The 18,115-nt window shown below is 38.7% G+C and overlaps 1 protein-coding gene across 1 annotated transcript in view; it reads left to right on the top strand.

The window, feature by feature from the left end:
* The window catches only part of LOC118856365 (solute carrier family 22 member 1-like), a 52,667-nt gene that overhangs the window by 26,757 nt on the left and 7,795 nt on the right, over nt 1-18,115 (top strand). The window contains exons 5-9 of the mRNA XM_036766650.1: nt 1,605-1,719; nt 2,284-2,393; nt 7,299-7,513; nt 9,916-10,024; nt 13,161-13,273. Of these exons, the coding sequence (XP_036622545.1) occupies nt 1,605-1,719; nt 2,284-2,393; nt 7,299-7,513; nt 9,916-10,024; nt 13,161-13,273 (662 nt within the window). The remainder of the gene's footprint in view (nt 1-1,604; nt 1,720-2,283; nt 2,394-7,298; nt 7,514-9,915; nt 10,025-13,160; nt 13,274-18,115) is intronic.

Raw genomic sequence — 18,115 nt, 5'->3', positions numbered from 1 at the left:
GGGTCAAAGGGACTTGGCTTCATGGCACCCGTGGAAGGAAATGGTGGTTTTGCTTGGAAAAGAGAAGACTTAGGGGAGATAGGAAAGAATCATGTATTTTAAGAGCCTTCAGCTGGCACAAGAACTATACTTGTTCTATTGTGCCTCGGAGTCAGAACAAGGCACAGTGGGCGGAATTGACAGATAACGTTAAGGCTTGTTGCCAGGTAAAGACTTCCTAATATCACTTATGGGTGATGGAGGAGGGATTACTGTTCCAGTGTGGCTTAGATGACGTGGTCTCTGAAGTCTCTTTCAATTCTGAAGTTTCATATTTCTTGTGGAACTCCTGGAAAGAATACCGTATATTCTTCCACTCATTGTCTGCCTCTCTATGCCTCCACTCACTCACTTCTCCAATCTGGTTTGTCAGAGCATCACAGATTGAGAGCTGGAAGGGACCTTAGAGTTAGACTTTTCCTTTCACATATGAGGACAGTGCATCCCAGAGAGGGATATAATTGAGGACACACAATTAGTAAGCTCCTGAAGTGATATCTGAACTCAGGTCTTCCTAAGTCCACCTTCAGAGTTCTATGCATTATACCAAACTGTCTTTTGACCAGAAGATAATAATACCCTGTTCTCCTCTCTATTCTTAATCCAACTTAATTCACCACACATTTTAAAAACACTTACTATGTTCTAGGGATAGTGTTCTAAGCATTATTCTAGGTGTTCCAGATACCATTCTAGAGACCCAAAGACAAAAATGAATGAATCTCTACTCCTGAGGAGCTAGTATTCTAGCATATCTGACAGGGTTGTTGTAAGGATCTAAGGAGATAATGTTTGCAGAAGGCACTTAGCACAGTGTCCACCACATAGTAAACATTATAGAAATATTTGTTCCCTTCCTCCTTCCTTCCTATGGGATATATCTAGTTTGAAGGAGTCTCCTTTGCCTCCATCCAATTCTAGGTTGTGTCCTATTTTATTTGTGTTCTATACTTCCATACTCCGCACCCCCCCAACTAGACTATCAGAATATTGAGTCCACAGAAGGTGTCGTCTTTCATCTTTATATTCCAACAGAGTAAGCCCCTAATAAATGCTTGCTCAGTGAAGTTCTATTAGGGTCTCAGGTGTGCTCACTCTATATGGTAGCAATATATGTTATTATACTTTGCGCCTCTGGCATTCTGGTCAAGTGACTCTGGGCAAGTCAGTTAATCTCTCAATGCCTCAGGTAATTCTCTAACACAGTGGGTCTTAACCTGAGAGGCAAAGACCCACCACAGATAGATTTCAGAGGGGTCTGTGAAGCTGGATGGTTTTAAAAATTACATCTTTATTTTCAATAACATCTAGATGAATTTTAGCATTTCCTTCAATTACTCTGAGAAGGGGTCCAAAGGCTGCCACAGGGGTCCATGACCAAAAAAAAGGTGAACAAACCCTTGATCTAAGACTATAAGTTGCAGAGCAGCTACAGATTTGCATTGGTAGAGAGAATTTCTTCAGTGGCCGTTCCCAAAAATGAAACTACAGGCCTATTTCCTTTCCTCCCTCCAAAAAAGAAAAAGCTATTATTACTTTTAATAAATTATTGATTATAACTACAGGTGTGTGCCCGAATCTCCTCGGTGGCTGTTATCACAGAAGAAAAATGCCAAAGCAATAAAGATAATGGACCACATTGCTCAAAAGAATGGGAAACAGTTACCCGCTAATCTCAAGGTAATTGTTGTTCAGTCATGTTTGCCTCTTCATGAACCCATGGCAAAGATACTGGAGTGGTTTGCCATTTCCTGTTCTAAGGGATTAAGGCAAACAGAGGTTAAGCGACTTGCCCAGGGTTAGCCAGCTAGTAAGTGTATGACGCTGGATTTGACCTCTGGTCTTCCTGACACCAGGCCCACTGCTCTATCCACTGAGCCACCTAGGTGCCTCCAGTCTCAAAGTAATAGAGATATGGAAAAAGGAGGTAATGGGTCTAGGAGTAGAAAGCTGTAATCAATTTAAAGCCTGTGTGGTGTTGTGTAGGTTTGCTTCATGTATGAGTTCTTGCCTTGGAATTTCCAAAGGCAATAGCAATATTTCCTATTGAGTAGAAGCCATGGGTAGCACTGGCCTCCCGGGGTGGATAACTTGGAACATTTTCCTGGTGGAGTAAATCAAAGGTCCTTCGGCCAAGCAGAGAAAGGTTTGAAACTTACCCCGTACCTAAGCCATGTACCATGTGATCTTGCGATTTCTGGGAGGAATCTTCCATCCCAAGCTGATGATATGTCTCTTTCCTAGAGCCTCTCTCTTGAAGAAGATGATGATACAGAAAAGCTGAGTCCTTCCTTCAACGACCTATTCCGAACCCCCCAGATAAGAAAACATACTTTCATTCTGATGTACATCTGGTAAGGCAAAATTCTGAAATTTTTCGACCCAAAGACTAAGTAAATGTTCATGCTTGGAATGACCCTTTGGGAGCAGGATATGGAGAGTAGAATGCTCCAGATTGAAGAAGAGAAAGCTAAGTAGCGATTTTATAAGTTATATGTGTGAGTTATTCTAACAAAGAACACAGTGATCAGTTCCTCTACATATTCTGTAAAGAGTGAACAGGAGGAAATACACTCACATTTCAGTGGGTAAAATATGTGGGTTATATATGGAACCTGTGTAGAAAGTCCTCAGGGTCAACATAGAGCTGATCTGCTCTCCACTCTCTCTTGGGACTTAAACAGTCTATAGAATTCATAATACCAGTGCGTGTTTGATCTTCCACATCGTGACTCTCTCCTTTGCTCCTGCTCCTTGCCATCAGTTCTGGTTTGATCCAGAAATTCCTCTGCTTTGCCCTCTTTCACCTGGGCTTAGTTGCTCAATACACATTGTTCCCTGAAGGGGCTTCATGGATATTATGGCTTCCCTGTAGGGAATTGAGTCCAAGTCAGTGGGTTCTCAGTCTATTTTCTGTATTCCTCTGTCCCTGGATACCTAGCCTCTATCCTCTAAGTCAAACTGAGTAACACCCACTATGTGCCAGATGCATATAAGCACTAAGCACTAAGAATTCAAAGAAAGGTACCCTTTAACATCCCCTCCCCTGCAAAAAACCCAAAACAGTCCCTGCTCTCAAGGAGCTCACAGTCTAATTGGGGAGCAACCTGCAAACACTTATGTACAAATAATAAGTATAGTCAATCAATCAATATGGATTTATTAAGTGACTACTATGTGTTAGGCATTGTGCTAAGCACTTGGATACAAAGAAGGGCAAAAGACATTCCAAGTTTATAAGGAAGTCACAGTCTAACCGGGGAGACAAAATGCCAACAACTGCGTACAGAAAAGATATATACAGGATAAACTAGAGATAATCCCCAAAGGAAGGCATTAGAATTAAGGGGGACCAGGAAAGTCTTCTTGTAGAAGAGGGGGTATTAGTTGAGACTTGAAGGAAGACAGAGAAGTCAGAAGTCAGGGGGCAGAGATAAGGATGGAGAGCATTCCAGGCATAGGAGACAGCTGGTGAAAATGTCCTGAGTCAGGAGATGGAGTGTGTTGTTGATGGAACAGCCAGGAGGCCAGTGTCACTGGATCTCAGAGTATACAGAGGGAAATTAGATATAAGAAGCCTGGAAAGGTAGGATTGGGTCAGGTTATCAAGAGCTTTAAAAGCCAAGTTGTCAAGGTTCTAGTTTCTAAACTAGACAAGATCAGTCTGACATTTGAGCATGTCAGGCATTGTGCTAAGCCAGGAAGACATGAATGAAAGATCTGCCCTTAAGGAACTCGATGATCTTGCACTTTTCTGTGTCAACAATGTAGAGATTTAAAAAAATCTACCTTTTAAAATGCATTGATCCCACTTTGTTTCATGGATGGAATAGTTGCCCAGTAATGCCCAGAGGAATGGAGGGGCAAATGGCTGGTGTAAGCTGGCTGCAATATAGAGGGATGTCAAAGAAGAAATGGAGTAAAAAAAATGTTATCAGTGAAGTGAAAAAAGAAGAATTGGTTATGTGATGAGAGTGAGGGATGATAGGTCAAGAACCTAAATGCTTTACTGTAACCCCAAGTTGCTAGGAGAATGAATGAATGAAAAAGTATTTATTAAGTACATAAACATGTGCCAAACATTGTGCTAAGCACAGGGGAGACAAAAACAAAGTTGAGAGAGTCCCTGCCCTCAAGGTGCTTCTATTCTAAGAGGGGAAAACAGCACATGAGAAGAGTGGTGGCCAGTAAAGACTATTTTGATTTGGAGAGTTATGGGGATGACGAGTAGAGAGTTCCAGAAGCAATGATAAAGCTGATATGATTATGGTTCCAGAAATGGAAGTGGAGGTAGGGAAAGCAGGTAGCATATAGTAGCATAGTCGGAGAGAGCTAGGCCTAAATATAGCAGGAGACTTAGGCAGTCACCAATCAGGAGAACAAGGTTCTATGGCAGGTATCCCAAGGATGAAGTTTTCTGGGGTTTGATTTCCTGTCTAGGCAGTATGGTGGCTGGTGAGAAGGTTGGGGACTAAAGCCATAAAGGAACTCCCAGAAGATTGTATGGACTGCCATGGGAGAACATGAACAAGAGTCATAAAGCATGGGCAGACATGGGTGGGTTTTCATTTGTATGACTGAAGGAAGCATCCACATTGATGAGATCACAAAACCACATGTGCATTTGAGATTGCATGAGAGGTGTGAGCAGTGCTATGAGAAGCTTGAGGAAGAGAGAGATGACCTGAGGACGTCATGTAAGGAATCATGGAGAAGAAAGCATTTAAGGAGAGCTTTTAAGGATGGGTAGGATTTCAACAAACAAAAAGGAGAGTTGGAGGGGTATTCCAGGATTAGGGGAAGGATTCGAGAAAAGACAGAGCTGGGAAAGTAACGATAGTGCCAGTAATGATAGGATTCATATAATCCTTTAGGGTTTGCCATGCATTTTACTTACATTAGCTCATCTAACCCCAACAACAATCCCGGGAGGAAGCACCCTTATTATCCCCACTTTATAGATGAGGAAACTGAGGGTGAGAGAGCTTAAATGATTTGCACATGATCATCGCAGCTAATTAGTGTCTGATACAGGGCTTGAACTCGGGTCTTTCCAACATCAGGTCCAGTGCTCTATCCACTGTTCCATCTAGCTGCCTCAAGTGTAGGAAATGAGATCGTAGACACAGAGCTGACTAGGTGAGCTCATCTAGTCAGACCCCCTCATTTTACAGATAAGGAAACTGAGGAAGAAGGATGTTAAATGATTTGCCCAAGGTCACACAGGTAATAAATGACAGGGGGTATTCGACGGGAGTCCTCTGACTCCAGGCTCCGGTGCTGAGGGAAAGCAAATGGTCTAGTTGACTTTTAGCATAGAGTATTTTAAAAGGAAAAATAAGGGTTTTATGAATTTTTATAAAATAAAGGTTCTGGAAAAGAAAGGTTATGTTAGATTGAAGAGGGATTTGCATACTGGACTAAGAAGTCTGAACTTTATTTAGCAGGCCATTGCTTGGTTTTGAGCCAGAGAGTAACAGGACCAGATCTGTGGATAAGTAAAATTATTTTGTCAGTGATATAAAGAATAGACTAGAGGTGGGAATACTGGTTAGGACACTCATGTACTAGTTTGATGCTGTAAGTGGGGAGGGTATAATTGTGGCCTATATTAGGATGGTAGCCACAAGGAAGGAGAAGGATTTTATAGAATTTTGTAGAATCTGACTGGTTTTATACAGCAGGGTAAGGAGTGGGCCTGGCAATCATTGTGCTGCCATATGAGTGGTGCATTGGGGAAGGAAGTCGTATGATGAGGCAAATTGTGGTTTTGCTGACATTTGCCAGTCTCCTTCATAATACGCTCTCCAATTTGCCATGTCCCTTCATTTTAGACTGCTTCTTTGAACTCTACTTTTCCATCCTCAGCTGCACTTTGGTTTAATCTGGCATGGCCTATGGTTTACTTTGTTTTGATTGCAAAGTTTCAGACCTTGACCCTTTATTTCCCTCAGGATCCCTTGGGTCCTGAGTATTTAACTAACAGCCTATTCCACTACCTCTTTCCCCCAATCCAGGGGGGACAGATTTTGACTCTCTATTTTTTTCTCACTTATGGCTTAGCCAATGATCAAGTTGTTGGCTTCCCTGAAAGCCCCATACTAGGAGCTTGTGGGGGTGACCTTGACCTTGAGCTACATAAATTGAGTTCTTCCCTACCCTTGCTAGTTATGGGTGAATATGAGGAAATACATTGTCCAGGGCTCAAAGAGGTGACTGGACTGTCTCTGGTATCAAGTAGGCTGATGTAGTCATGGACCCCAAGGAAGGACATGGGAGCCAATGTACCATGTGCATGTCTTAAAGTTGGTAGAGGCCTTCCACCAATACTAACCTACAAAGCCATGGTCTTCAGTTCTGGGGAGGTCAATGGCATCATCAATATGGTGAAGCCACATAGGGGTATGATGAGGATGTTAATCCATTGCAATATATACACAGTGGAGTGAGTGGAAAAAATGGCTAGCATCTGCTGTATGCCATGCAAGAATGCCCAAAGTGACAAGTATCATGCCTGGTACTTCAACCTCCCTCTGCTCTCCCCCCCCTCCACTAGAATTCTTTTTCCCTTGGGCCCTAGTGACTATTCTTATCATTGGTATATGTTGGGCTGTGATCCCTTCAGAAGTACTGAGCAGAATTAATGTATCTGGTGAATGATATGGGATGTGAGAAATGATGTAGGATGTAGAAAGTAGAAGAATAAGAATGAATAAAAAACATTCACTTAAAAGTGTTTATGCCAGGCATCGTCCTGAACAACTTCAACATTGAGAACCATTTTAAAATTTCTCACAGTTATTCTTAATTCTCCTCTCTGGTTACTGTTATATTCTGAATAGGATCTGATACCAATTTTCTCTCCAGTTCTCATAAATCATGTTTATAAGAGCCTCCTCTCCCTCCTCTATGAGGAGGCAGCAAGGCAGCATTCTTGTCGATAGAGCATTGGGTCTGGAATCGAAATTACCTGAGTTCAAATGCTGCTCATACTTACTAGCTATGTGACCTTGGGCAAGTCACTTAATTGCCGTCCGCCTTAGTTTCCTTAACTGTAAAATGGGGAAATTAATAGCACCTACCTCACAGGGTCATTGTGAAGATCAAATGAGATAATGTTTGTAAAATGCTTAGCACAATGCATGGTGCATAGTAGATGCTTCATAAATGCTGATTTCTTTTTCCTTCCCTTAAAAAAGCCCCAAATTTCTCACCTTTCCAGAAGTCTAACTTTAACTTGGAGCATCTTTTTCATTCAGGTTCTCAGCCTCTGTGCTGTATCAGGGTCTCATTATGTACATGGGGGCCACATCGGTTAACCTTTACCTGGATTTCTTCTACTCTGCTCTGGTCGAGTTCCCAGCTTCCCTGATCATCATGTTCACCATTGATCGCGTTGGCCGCCGCTATCCTTTGGCTACCTCAAATTTTGTTGCAGCCGTAGTTTGCCTTGTCATGATATTTATCCCGGGTGGTGAGTTGTCCATTTTCATTATCTTCCTCTTTGTCCACTTTAAGGAATCGTGCTGTGTCTTTGATAAGCGTTCGGAACTAGAGCAGAGACAAAATAATGTATGGTATCATTGTTGTAATATACATAATATATAATATATAATAATATATGATATATATATAATATAACATATTTAATATAATACATTGTTGTAATCCCAGATAAATAGAACCAGGCAAATTCTTCCCAAATTTAAGCATAGCAAATAAACCTTCTCCCACATTCTTTGCTAATTCTAATTCTTTCAAATAAACATCAAGATAAATTTATTATTTTTTGCTAAGTTTTCATGAACTGTTTACTGGACCTATTAGCACCCTGGGTAGTTCAACATAGTTTCTGTGAACGGTATTCTAGAAACTGCCTCATAAAATTTGAGTTCTTGAGAACGATATTATCTTGATTATCCTGGGCTTGAGAAGGAGTGTGGCATAGTGAAGAGAGAGCTGGACTTAGAGTGAGAAAGAGCTGGGTCAAACCCTGCCTTTGAACATACAATGACTATAGGATCCTGATGCCACAGACAATTTTCTGATGTTAAAAGTTGCAGAGCACATGCTGATTGTGTAGTAGGAGAAGTTTTTGATCAAAGCTCTCTATACTAATGATATCAAAGGCCTAGACAAAAAAAAAAGGGACACTTGGAGGTGATGGAATTTAGTCCAATTCAATTTCAAGCCTTTCTGTGGCAGCTAGGTGGTGCAGACCATTGAGCCTAGAGTCGGAAAGTCCTGAGTTCAAATCGAGCCTCACTGGCTATGTGACCCTAGGTAAGTCACTTAGCCTTGTTTGCCTCAGTTTCCTTAACTGTAAATGGGGATAATAACAGCGTCTACCTCACAGGGTTGTTGTGAGGATCAAATGGGATATTACTTGTAAAGCACTCAGCACAGTGCCTGGCACATAGTAGGCATTTTATAAATGCTTATTCCCCTTTCCTTCTCTTAAAAAAGCTGCAAATTCCCTTCCTCTTCTCTCCTTTTCAAACACAAGTTGAAGGAAACAATTCAATAAGCATTTGTATATTAAACACCTCCTATGTGTAAAACACCACAAAGGGGAAACAGAGCAGAGGGTGTCCTGGAATGGTGATTACCCAAGCAGAAGTAGGAGAATGAGATTAAAACCCTCTTAAAAAATTAGCGACTAATTTTCCCTATGTCTCCCCTCTGCAGGCATTATAGTTCTCTCTTTGGAAATTATAGTACTTGGAGTCTGCTCAATCAAACATTTATTCAGTACTTACTGTGTGCCGGCACTGTGCTAGGTGCTGAGGGGAAAATAAAGGGTAATTAAGACGGTGCATGCTGCCCTTGTGGCCCTGACTGTCCTAGGTGGCAAATTACTGTGGTTTTAGAATTTAATACACATTAGAGAACTCTGTAACAGAGAAGAGAGTCTGTTTCTAGAGTTGTTTACTTCTCTAACGCATTTCTTGTATTTTTTTTATTAAGGATTCAGGGAGTTTTATGTTCTAGATAATAGTCTAGAATTTCTAAACAAATATCTCCTTAAAGATTCTAGATTTCAGACATCTCATTTCTGCCATAGGAGATATAGCAGGTTGCTCTTTGGGTCCTTGTCTAGTGCCATTCAAGAGTTTTCAAGCCCTTGATTTGTCCATTAAATTTCTTCTTGGATAGAAAGCAGAGGAAAGGAGACAGATGAAGTTAGAATGAACTGAATTCAGCCGAGTAAAGAAATTCCTTAGACACTATTTCCTCTCTCAAATGAAGCTTTGAGCAGAATGAGTCAAGTTTTATATCAGCATTGGGTACTTGGGTCCAAGGAAAAAGGTGATATAATATCTAGTACCCTCTCTACATCTTATGAATGATCATAGTGCCAGGACTACTTGGCATTTGAGTCCTGATCATAATGATGATAATTTAGTATTTATTGCTCTTATTATAATTTATTAATGCAATCTATTATAATTAGCATGATATATATATACATATATATATTAATTTATCTCATTTGGTCTTTATAACATGTCTCAGATGCAGGTGTCATTATTATCCTGTATTATAGATAGAAAAACCAAAATTTGGCTTGTGTTAAGGTCTCTACAAAATAGTAATTCCTACACAAGCATAATGTATTTGAAATAGAATTTGAACTCAGGTCTTCCAGACTTCACATCCAGCACTATCCAATGTGTCACCTAGTCACTTTGAATAAGTAGAGAAATCTTTCTGAAGAAATCAAGGAGGCCATTTCTTAGTTCATGGATTCTTAGATTCTCCGAACTAGTTATGAAGTGTTCTTGGTAAAACATGATGAATATGGTTTCTTAATATAACCCAAAGGGCAGAGTCCCTGCTCACCTTTCAAAGAATCTCTTTGTATTTTCTTTCCAGATATACACTGGTTAAAAGTGACTTTGGCGTGTCTTGGCAGGATGGGAATTACTATTACAATTCAGATGATTTGTTTAGTGAATGCAGAACTATACCCCACATTTGTTAGGTGAGTGATTCTCTTTGAACCTGCATGGAGTGAGGTGTGGCTACTGAAATTGGTGGAAAACCTGGGTGCTAGTCAGATTTAATGATTTGTACTTAGATACTTAGAAGTACTTCTCTGAAATAGGACAGATGGCTTATGTTGAGTGAGCTCTCTCTCCATAATATTTGTATATATTTGTGTATGTATACATATGTACATATATTTGTTTTCTGACCCACATACATAGTATTTTATGTAGGATGGTTTGTCTGTGGTTTCAATGGATAAAATTGAATTCACTTGACAAAATTTGAGGACCTACTGTGTTCTGGGGCACCATGATAGGTGTTCTTGGGGCATACAATAAAGAAAACATGGTTCCAATTTTGAGGGACCTTATAATCAAGTATGGAAGAAAAAGCATATACACAAATAACTGATCTCAGATCCATGATCTCAGCTAAGCAGGCATTCTTTCCATTAATGCAGATAGCAACCCATCCATGACTTCTCATCCTGCATAATCCTTGTCCATATTCTCCCATAAGGTTTTTTTTAATAGAGCTACTGAAGGCTCTTATCAAGGCTTTTTCTTTTTAAACATGTTGTATTAGTGCCACTTGAGCTGCTCATCTGTATCTCTTGATCTCAGTCCATGATTGGCCCACTCCCTTTTCTGATCATGTATGTCTCAGTGTATATCCCTTCTCCCATGTAGATCATCACTGAAAATGTGCTATAGTCAACTTATACCTGTCACACAAATACCTATCGTGCATAATAGATGGCATGTATATAGTTCTTTACAAGTTATACAGTGTCCATAATGCATTATATTATTTGTACCAAAATAAATTAATTCCCAGAGTAGCCTGAGAAGTAGGTTATTCAAACATCATCCCTCATATTACTGAAACCCGATAGGCTAAGTGACTTCTGGAAAGCCACATAGTGAGCAAACAACTGGGCAAATGAAGTTGGACTTGGAGTCAGAAAGGTACAAACAAAATCCTCTTAAGGCTGTGAGTCTGAGAAAAGTCCATTTATATCCATTAAAAAAAAAAACAAACATTGTTGACTAGGCTCACGTCTGCTGGGCTACCCTACCACTTTGTGAGCTGTCTTATGAAAAAATAATTAATGTTGAGTTTTCAGCATTTGCTTTTACAAGATTTTGAGTCCTAATTTTTCTCCCCTCCTTCCTTTCCCCCTCCCCAAAATGGCATGCAATCTGATATAGGCTGTAAATATCCAATCATGTTAAACATATTTCCACATTAGTCATGTTGTAAAAGAAGAATCAGAACAAAGGGGGAAAACAAGAAAGAAAGAAAAGAGAAAATAATACATTTCAATTTGCATTTAGACTCCATTGTTCTTTTCCTGGATGTGGATAGCATTTTGCATGATGAGTCTTTTGGAACGTGAGTCATCCTGAAAACCAGAAGAACGTGTAATGGGCAATTCTGATTGGCTATCCCTGCTTTCAATTTTTGTTTCTATTAACCCTCTCCCCAGCTCCTCCCACATCTAGTACAGCAATAGCGCACAGTAGGACCTATTGAATCCATGATCTATTGCTGACTAGCCCTTTGACTTTGCACATGTCTAATGAGATAATATCTAAAAGGCTTTCCAAACTTCTAAGCACCATATACATGTTGTCTATTTTTATTATTATTAATAATATTATTTTTATTTCATCTCTTTGAGTTTCAGTTTTCTTGGCTATAAATTGTGAATAATAATACTTGATTAGCTACCTTGTAGAGTTGTTGGGAGGAAATGATTTCATAAACTATAAAGTATCATTTGAATGTGAATTATTATTATTAATGTTTTTCTGCATCCTTGCTATCCCTCTCTCAAGTGCTTGTGAGTGGGAAGAAAGACTGATGGGAAACTTACAAAGTTAAAATTAAAACAAAAAAATCTTTCTTGAATTCGGCGCCTCTCTTGCAGATCTGAGCCAGAAGTCTAAAAGCAGCAGAGCAAAGCAATTCCATTGTCACGGTCACTGGTCCCCAAGGGCTTGTTTAAATCTTAAAAATCCAAAGGTTCCTAGAGCTTGGTCTTATAAGGAGAAAAATCAAGTAATACAGTCCCTTGAAGGACTTTCGAACATTTGTGAAGGAAGTCTGTTGATGTCTAGATTTAACAAGTGTTCTTTTTAAAAATACAGGATGCTCAACACAATGTGTTGTATTTAATATATAGGCTTTCTTGGAATGGAAATTTATTGCTATATATTTTGAATCTTCTCTTATGTTCTGCTGTGCATATAACATTTTTCCTTTTCTTATTTTATATGTGTTTCAATGTTTAAGTTTATGATGTTTCTTTTATGTATTTAAGTTTCAATAATAAAAAATAAATAAAAATATAGGATGATAATAATAATAGCTCATATTTATTCAGCACTTTATGCTTTAGGGAATATGCTGTTACCTTGTTATCTTCTCTTTATCACACTACTGTGAGGTTGGATCATAGGATGCAGAGTTGGAAGGGACCTTGAAATTCATCTAGTTCAATTGCTTGCCTCATTTTAAAAATGAAGAAGGTAATGCCCGGAGAGATTAAGTGAATTGCTCATTCATGCCAGGTAGTAAAGCTGGAACTTAGAGTGGGGCCTTTGATTTCCGAATCCAGCGCTCTTTCCAGTACATTCTATTGCCTTAGTAGCACATGGATTCTTCTTCTTCTTCTTCCCATTTTCCAGATGAGGAAACTGAGGCTCACAGAAGTTCCTTGTCTTGTCCAAAGATACATAACGAGATACATAGCAGAACTGTGTTATGCTGTGCTGTTGTTTTTTGTGTAATTTTCCCTGATCATTAGGCAACCATTCTTATGGTTTTTTTTTTGAGGGGGGAAGGCAGGGCAATTAGGGTTAAGTGACTTGCCCAAGGTCACACAGCTAGTAAGTGTGTCACGTGTCTGAGGTTGGATTTGAACTCAGGTCCTCCCGATTCCAGGGCTGGTGCTCTACTCATTGTGCCACCTAGCTGCCCTTTATTAAGCTTTCAGCTCATTTTGGTGGTAATTTTCTACTAATCTGCTTTTTAAAGGTGTGGATGTTTTATATACTGTAGTGTAAATTTGACATTTGGGTAACCTAAGGGCTTAATCTATTTTGTTCTCTTTCTTTTATCAGGAACCTTGGAGTGATGGTCTGTTCTTCCTGGTGTGATATAGGTGGAATGATAACCCCTTTTATTGTCTTCAGACTGACAGAAATTTGGCACGAGTTACCCCTTATTTTATTTGGTAAGATTACATTCAATTCCATCGAATATGGGCTCTCTGTTCTGCCTAGTACAACTGACGATGTCTAGGGAAGTTTCAGGTAACAGGAACAGTCATCAGAACCATAACTGATGTGAGGTGACAGGGGCTTTTCCTCAGTGCACTGAAATTTGGAGGATGCTGATAGCACTTGCAATACTGCAGCAGCATAGGAAAAAAACTGAACTTAGCACTTAGCAAGAAACATTTGTTAATATGGGAGCTACCAGATGGTACACATCTCTATATGAATATCCTGAGGATACCTCAACATCTCCAACTCAACAGGTCCAAGACAGAACTTATTATTTTCCTCTCCTTATTTTCTTATTTCTGTGAAGTATGCCACTATTCTTCTAGTCCCCCAGATTCAAAGCCTTAAATCTATGCTCTTCAGCCCCACATCTATTTAGTTATTGAGTCTGGTCATTTCTACCTCCAAAAGATCTGTCGTATTCAGTCTCTTCTTTTCACTAACACCGTAACTAGCTTTATTCAGTCCTTCATCATCTCTCATCCTGATCACTGCAATGGACTCCTAAATAGTCCCACCGCATCCAGCCTCTTCTCTCTGAATGCCGTCCTCCATACAGCTGCCAAATCGATATTTCTAAAGCACAGGTCTGACCGTGTCATTCACTTGATCAAGAAGTTTCAGCAGCTTCCTATTACCCCCAGGATAAAATACAAACTCCTTTGTTTCACACTTAAGGGCAAGCCACACAACTTATACGTGCCTCAGTTTCCTCCTCTGTAAAATGAGAAAAATAGTTTAATCTGCCTCACAGAGTTGTTGTGAGGGTCAAATGAGTTTATGTAAAGTGAATTGCAAGACTTAAAGCATTGTATGAATGCTAGGTATAAAAATATTATTCTATGATCAATTAATTTTTTGGATAGAGTTGGTCAATGAGCTAAAAGTCAATTTAACTATTCTCATTCAGCCTATATTTCTACATTTTGTCCACAAGCATAAGAGAGTTGGTCAAATGTGCTAAAATTAAGATAGGCTACAACATTCCCTGATCTGCCATTCTAGTAACCCTATCCAAAAACAAAAGGAGATTAGAGGAGTTTGGCATTACTTATTGTTAGTGAACCTATTCTGGGTCCTGAGAATCACTGTCTCCTCTCCTAGGTGTTTACCTATAATCTTGAATTGTTTGTTCTAGAATTTTCCCAGGAATTGAAGACAGATCACCAACTTGTAGGTTCTGAGCTGTTGTTCACTTATTTCACATGTTTGAAAATCAAGAAATTTGCCCATCTTTAATATTTTTGTACCTCTCTCTGTATAATTAATTCCTCAAATTTAACAAATAATAGATTCACAGTAATATTGCCTGGTATTTTCAGTCCCCTCTGATGTAATCCATTCACCCTCAGAGGCATGAATATATTTAAAGCAGCTAGACCTTCTCTTACCATCTTTCCCATTTATCTTGGACAGAAAAGACTTTTTGACCTTTTGTCCTACTAAGGAGTAGAAGAGAAACAATGCTCTAAAAAACTCTTGTCATTGTCCTTAGCATTTTCCACAGCCTTGGTTTATTTTGGAAAGCTCTCCTGGCATTATTTTTATAGGATTATGCCAGTATTATATGAATCTCATATACATGTCCTTTCACAGTTGAATTACATCAGATAGCAACCTCTGTAGCCTCATTAGATTTTTCATAATCAATCCATCCATCCATCCATCCATCCATCCATCCATCCATCCATCCATCTATCCGTTTTATTGCTGTCTTTTGTTTTATCACACTCATTTCCATGTAAATGTCAGCAAGACAATGAGTTAAACAAAACCTAACACAGCAACCATCTGACAGTATGTGTCACTTTCTGAATCTATAATCCCCCACATCTTTGAAGGAAAAAGGAAAATGTATGTTTTTTCCTCCCCTTCCTTATGGATCAAGACATTACATTTATATAGTATCCAACAACCCCACCAATCTTCCTTTCGTTTACATTGTTGTAGTCTTTATGTAAATAATTTTCCTGATTCTGTTTATTTCACCCTCTATCAATTTATTCAAGTCTTCTCATGTTTCTCTAAATTCTTTATGTTTGTCAATTCTTAATTAAAAATACTCTATTATATTCATATATCACAATTTATTTACTGTTCCCCAAACAATGGATGCCAATTTTGTTTCCAGTTTTGTTTTGTTTTTTTTTTTTTAACTCCCACACAAAGTGTTACGGTGAAATTTTGGTTTATTCTTTCTGTCTTTGACCTCTTGGGGCAGGGAGGGGAGCAGGGAGAAATTGGATTATATGCCCAACTGTGGAATCTCTGGATCAAATCAACAGTTTAGTGACTTTTCTTACATAATTTCAAATAATTTACTAGAGTGGTTGGACTGCTTCACAGTTATACCAACAGTTTATTTGTGTGCCCATCTTCCAACAGCTTTTCCAATACTGGTTATTTTCATATTTTGTCATCTTTGACAATTTGCTGGTTGTGAGTTGAAACATCAGAGTTGTTTTCATTTGAATTTCCCTTATACTAGTTATCTGGAGCAATATTTCACTTGGTTATTGATAGCTCACAGTTTTTCTTTTGAAAACTTTTTATATTTTTTCTTATCATTTGGAAAAAGGCTGTTGATCTTATGTATTTGTGTCATTTCCCTATATGTCTTAGATATATCTTAGACTTTTATCAGAAACATTTGCTGTAAAGATTTTTTTCTCCCAATTGAAAATTTCCTTTGTCTCAGTTGCATTTGTTGAAGCAAAACTTTAAATTTTATATAGTCAAATCTTTCTATTTTCTCTTTTATGATCACCTCTCTCTTGTTTGATTAAGAATTCTCCCCATAGTCAGAGATGTGAAAAATACTGCCTTCTATTCTCCTCTAATTTTTTAATGATATAACCTTTTATATTTAGATCATGTGTCCATTTGGAACTTAGTCTAGCATAAGACAATAAGATGGTGATTTAAACCCATTTTTTCCAAAATGCTTTCCAAATTTTCTTGGTGTCCTTCCCCTAGGGATTGGTTTTATTACATTTATTGAGCAATGTGCTCTAATGTTAAATAGTTTCAAATTCCTGCTTATCTAGTCTGTTCCTTTGATCTACTTTCTTCTTTTTAATCACTATCAAATAGTTATCGTGCTTATTTCTTTATAACAAAGTTTGAAGCCTGGAAATTCTATTTCTCCTCCTTTCCTTCTTTTCCCATTATTTCCCTTAAGATTTAGAGCTTTGGTTGCTTCATATGAATTTTTTTGGTCTAGGTCTATCAAGTAACCTAAGAGTAGTTTGGTATAGCACTAAGTCAGCAAATTAATTGAGTCATTATCTTTTTAAAAAATATCATATTGATCCTGCCTAACCATGAGCAATGGATATCCCTTCAATTATTTAAGTCTTCCATTTAGTGTCAATATTGGTTTAGCAAACATTTATTAAGAGCATGTCACATGTAATACCTTGTTCTGGGCTTTACAGGAGTTAGAAATGTAAATAAGAAATGGTTCCATTGCTCAAGAATTGTTATTTTTCTTCCCCCGGGATAAATTTTTTATTGTATTGCCAAAATCAATAAGATTTGGCAATTGATTGGATATGGGGGCTAGGGGTTAGAGGGCATGTGCATGAGAGAAATGGAAGAGTCAAAGATTATACCCAAACTATGAAACTGGGTGACTAGAAAAATGATAGTACCCTCAACAGAAAGAGGGAAGTTTGGGGGAAAGTTCACTTGTAGTTCTACTTTGGACAATTTAAATTTGATTGGGGTTTATACAGATAGAGATGTCTACCAGGAAAGTGGCAATGTGTGACTGGAGTTCAGAAAGTTCATGAGAGAGATTAGGGCTGGATACCATAGATTTGAGAGTTACCTCAATTGAGAATATAATTGAATCACAGGAGCCAACAGATCACCAACAGAAAGAATATAGAGAGAAACGAGGAGAGAACAGATCTCATGGGAACCGAGTGTTTAAGGTATGGGAAATGGATGTTGACCCAGCAAAGGACAATGAAGAACGGTTAGGCAAGTAGATTAGGAGAGGAAGAATATAACAAAAACCAAAGTAGGGAGGATGGTTGAAAAAATGCAAAGAATTCATGGAGGATGAAGATTGATAAAGGGCCATTGGATTTAGTTATTACAAGACTCCTGGCAACTTTGGAAAGAGAAGTTTCAGTCAGTTGGGGTTGGAAGCCAGATCGTAAAGAGTTGAGAAGTAAACAGGAGGTAAAAAGGTGAAGGAAGCAAGTCTAGACATTTCTTTCTGAGAATTTAGCTGTCTAAGGAGGTAGAACAATAGTTTGAGAAGATGGGTAGGATTAAATGATAAATGAGTAGAGGATTATTTTTTTTCAGAAAGAGGAAGAACTGGGCATGTCTGTTAGCATTATAGAAGGAACTAATAAATAAGAAGAGAGTGAGAAAGAAAGAGTGAGCATTAGAGACGTAAGGAAGGGGAGAGAATTCCTGAAAGAACAAATACCTATAGGAGATGAGAAAAACAGGGATCGAGGCCACAAATTGGCTGTGGCAAAAAGAACATCTCTTCCTCAGAGACTGGAGCAAATGAAAAGAACAAGAGGAGGGGCCATGTAGAGAGGGTTTGAGATGCATGGTAGGGGAAAAGAGGAAGCTCAGGGCAAATTGCTTCAATTTTCTCCAGTCGAGTTGGAGATGAGGTCCTGAGATGCCTGAAAAGGGAAAGAAGGGCACTGATGTGGCTTAAGGAAGTTTAGAACAAACCTTGTTGGAAATGAGAAATGGAGTAATTCCGAAGAATAAAAAGACCGCAATATAACAATGAGACCTAGCTGAAGTTAGATATC

This window comes from Trichosurus vulpecula, chromosome 7, assembly GCF_011100635.1.
Source record: "Trichosurus vulpecula isolate mTriVul1 chromosome 7, mTriVul1.pri, whole genome shotgun sequence".
Taxonomy (NCBI): domain Eukaryota; kingdom Metazoa; phylum Chordata; class Mammalia; order Diprotodontia; family Phalangeridae; genus Trichosurus; species Trichosurus vulpecula.
Note: the sequence above shows the minus strand (reverse complement) of the source record. Positions and strands in the feature narration are given on the sequence as shown.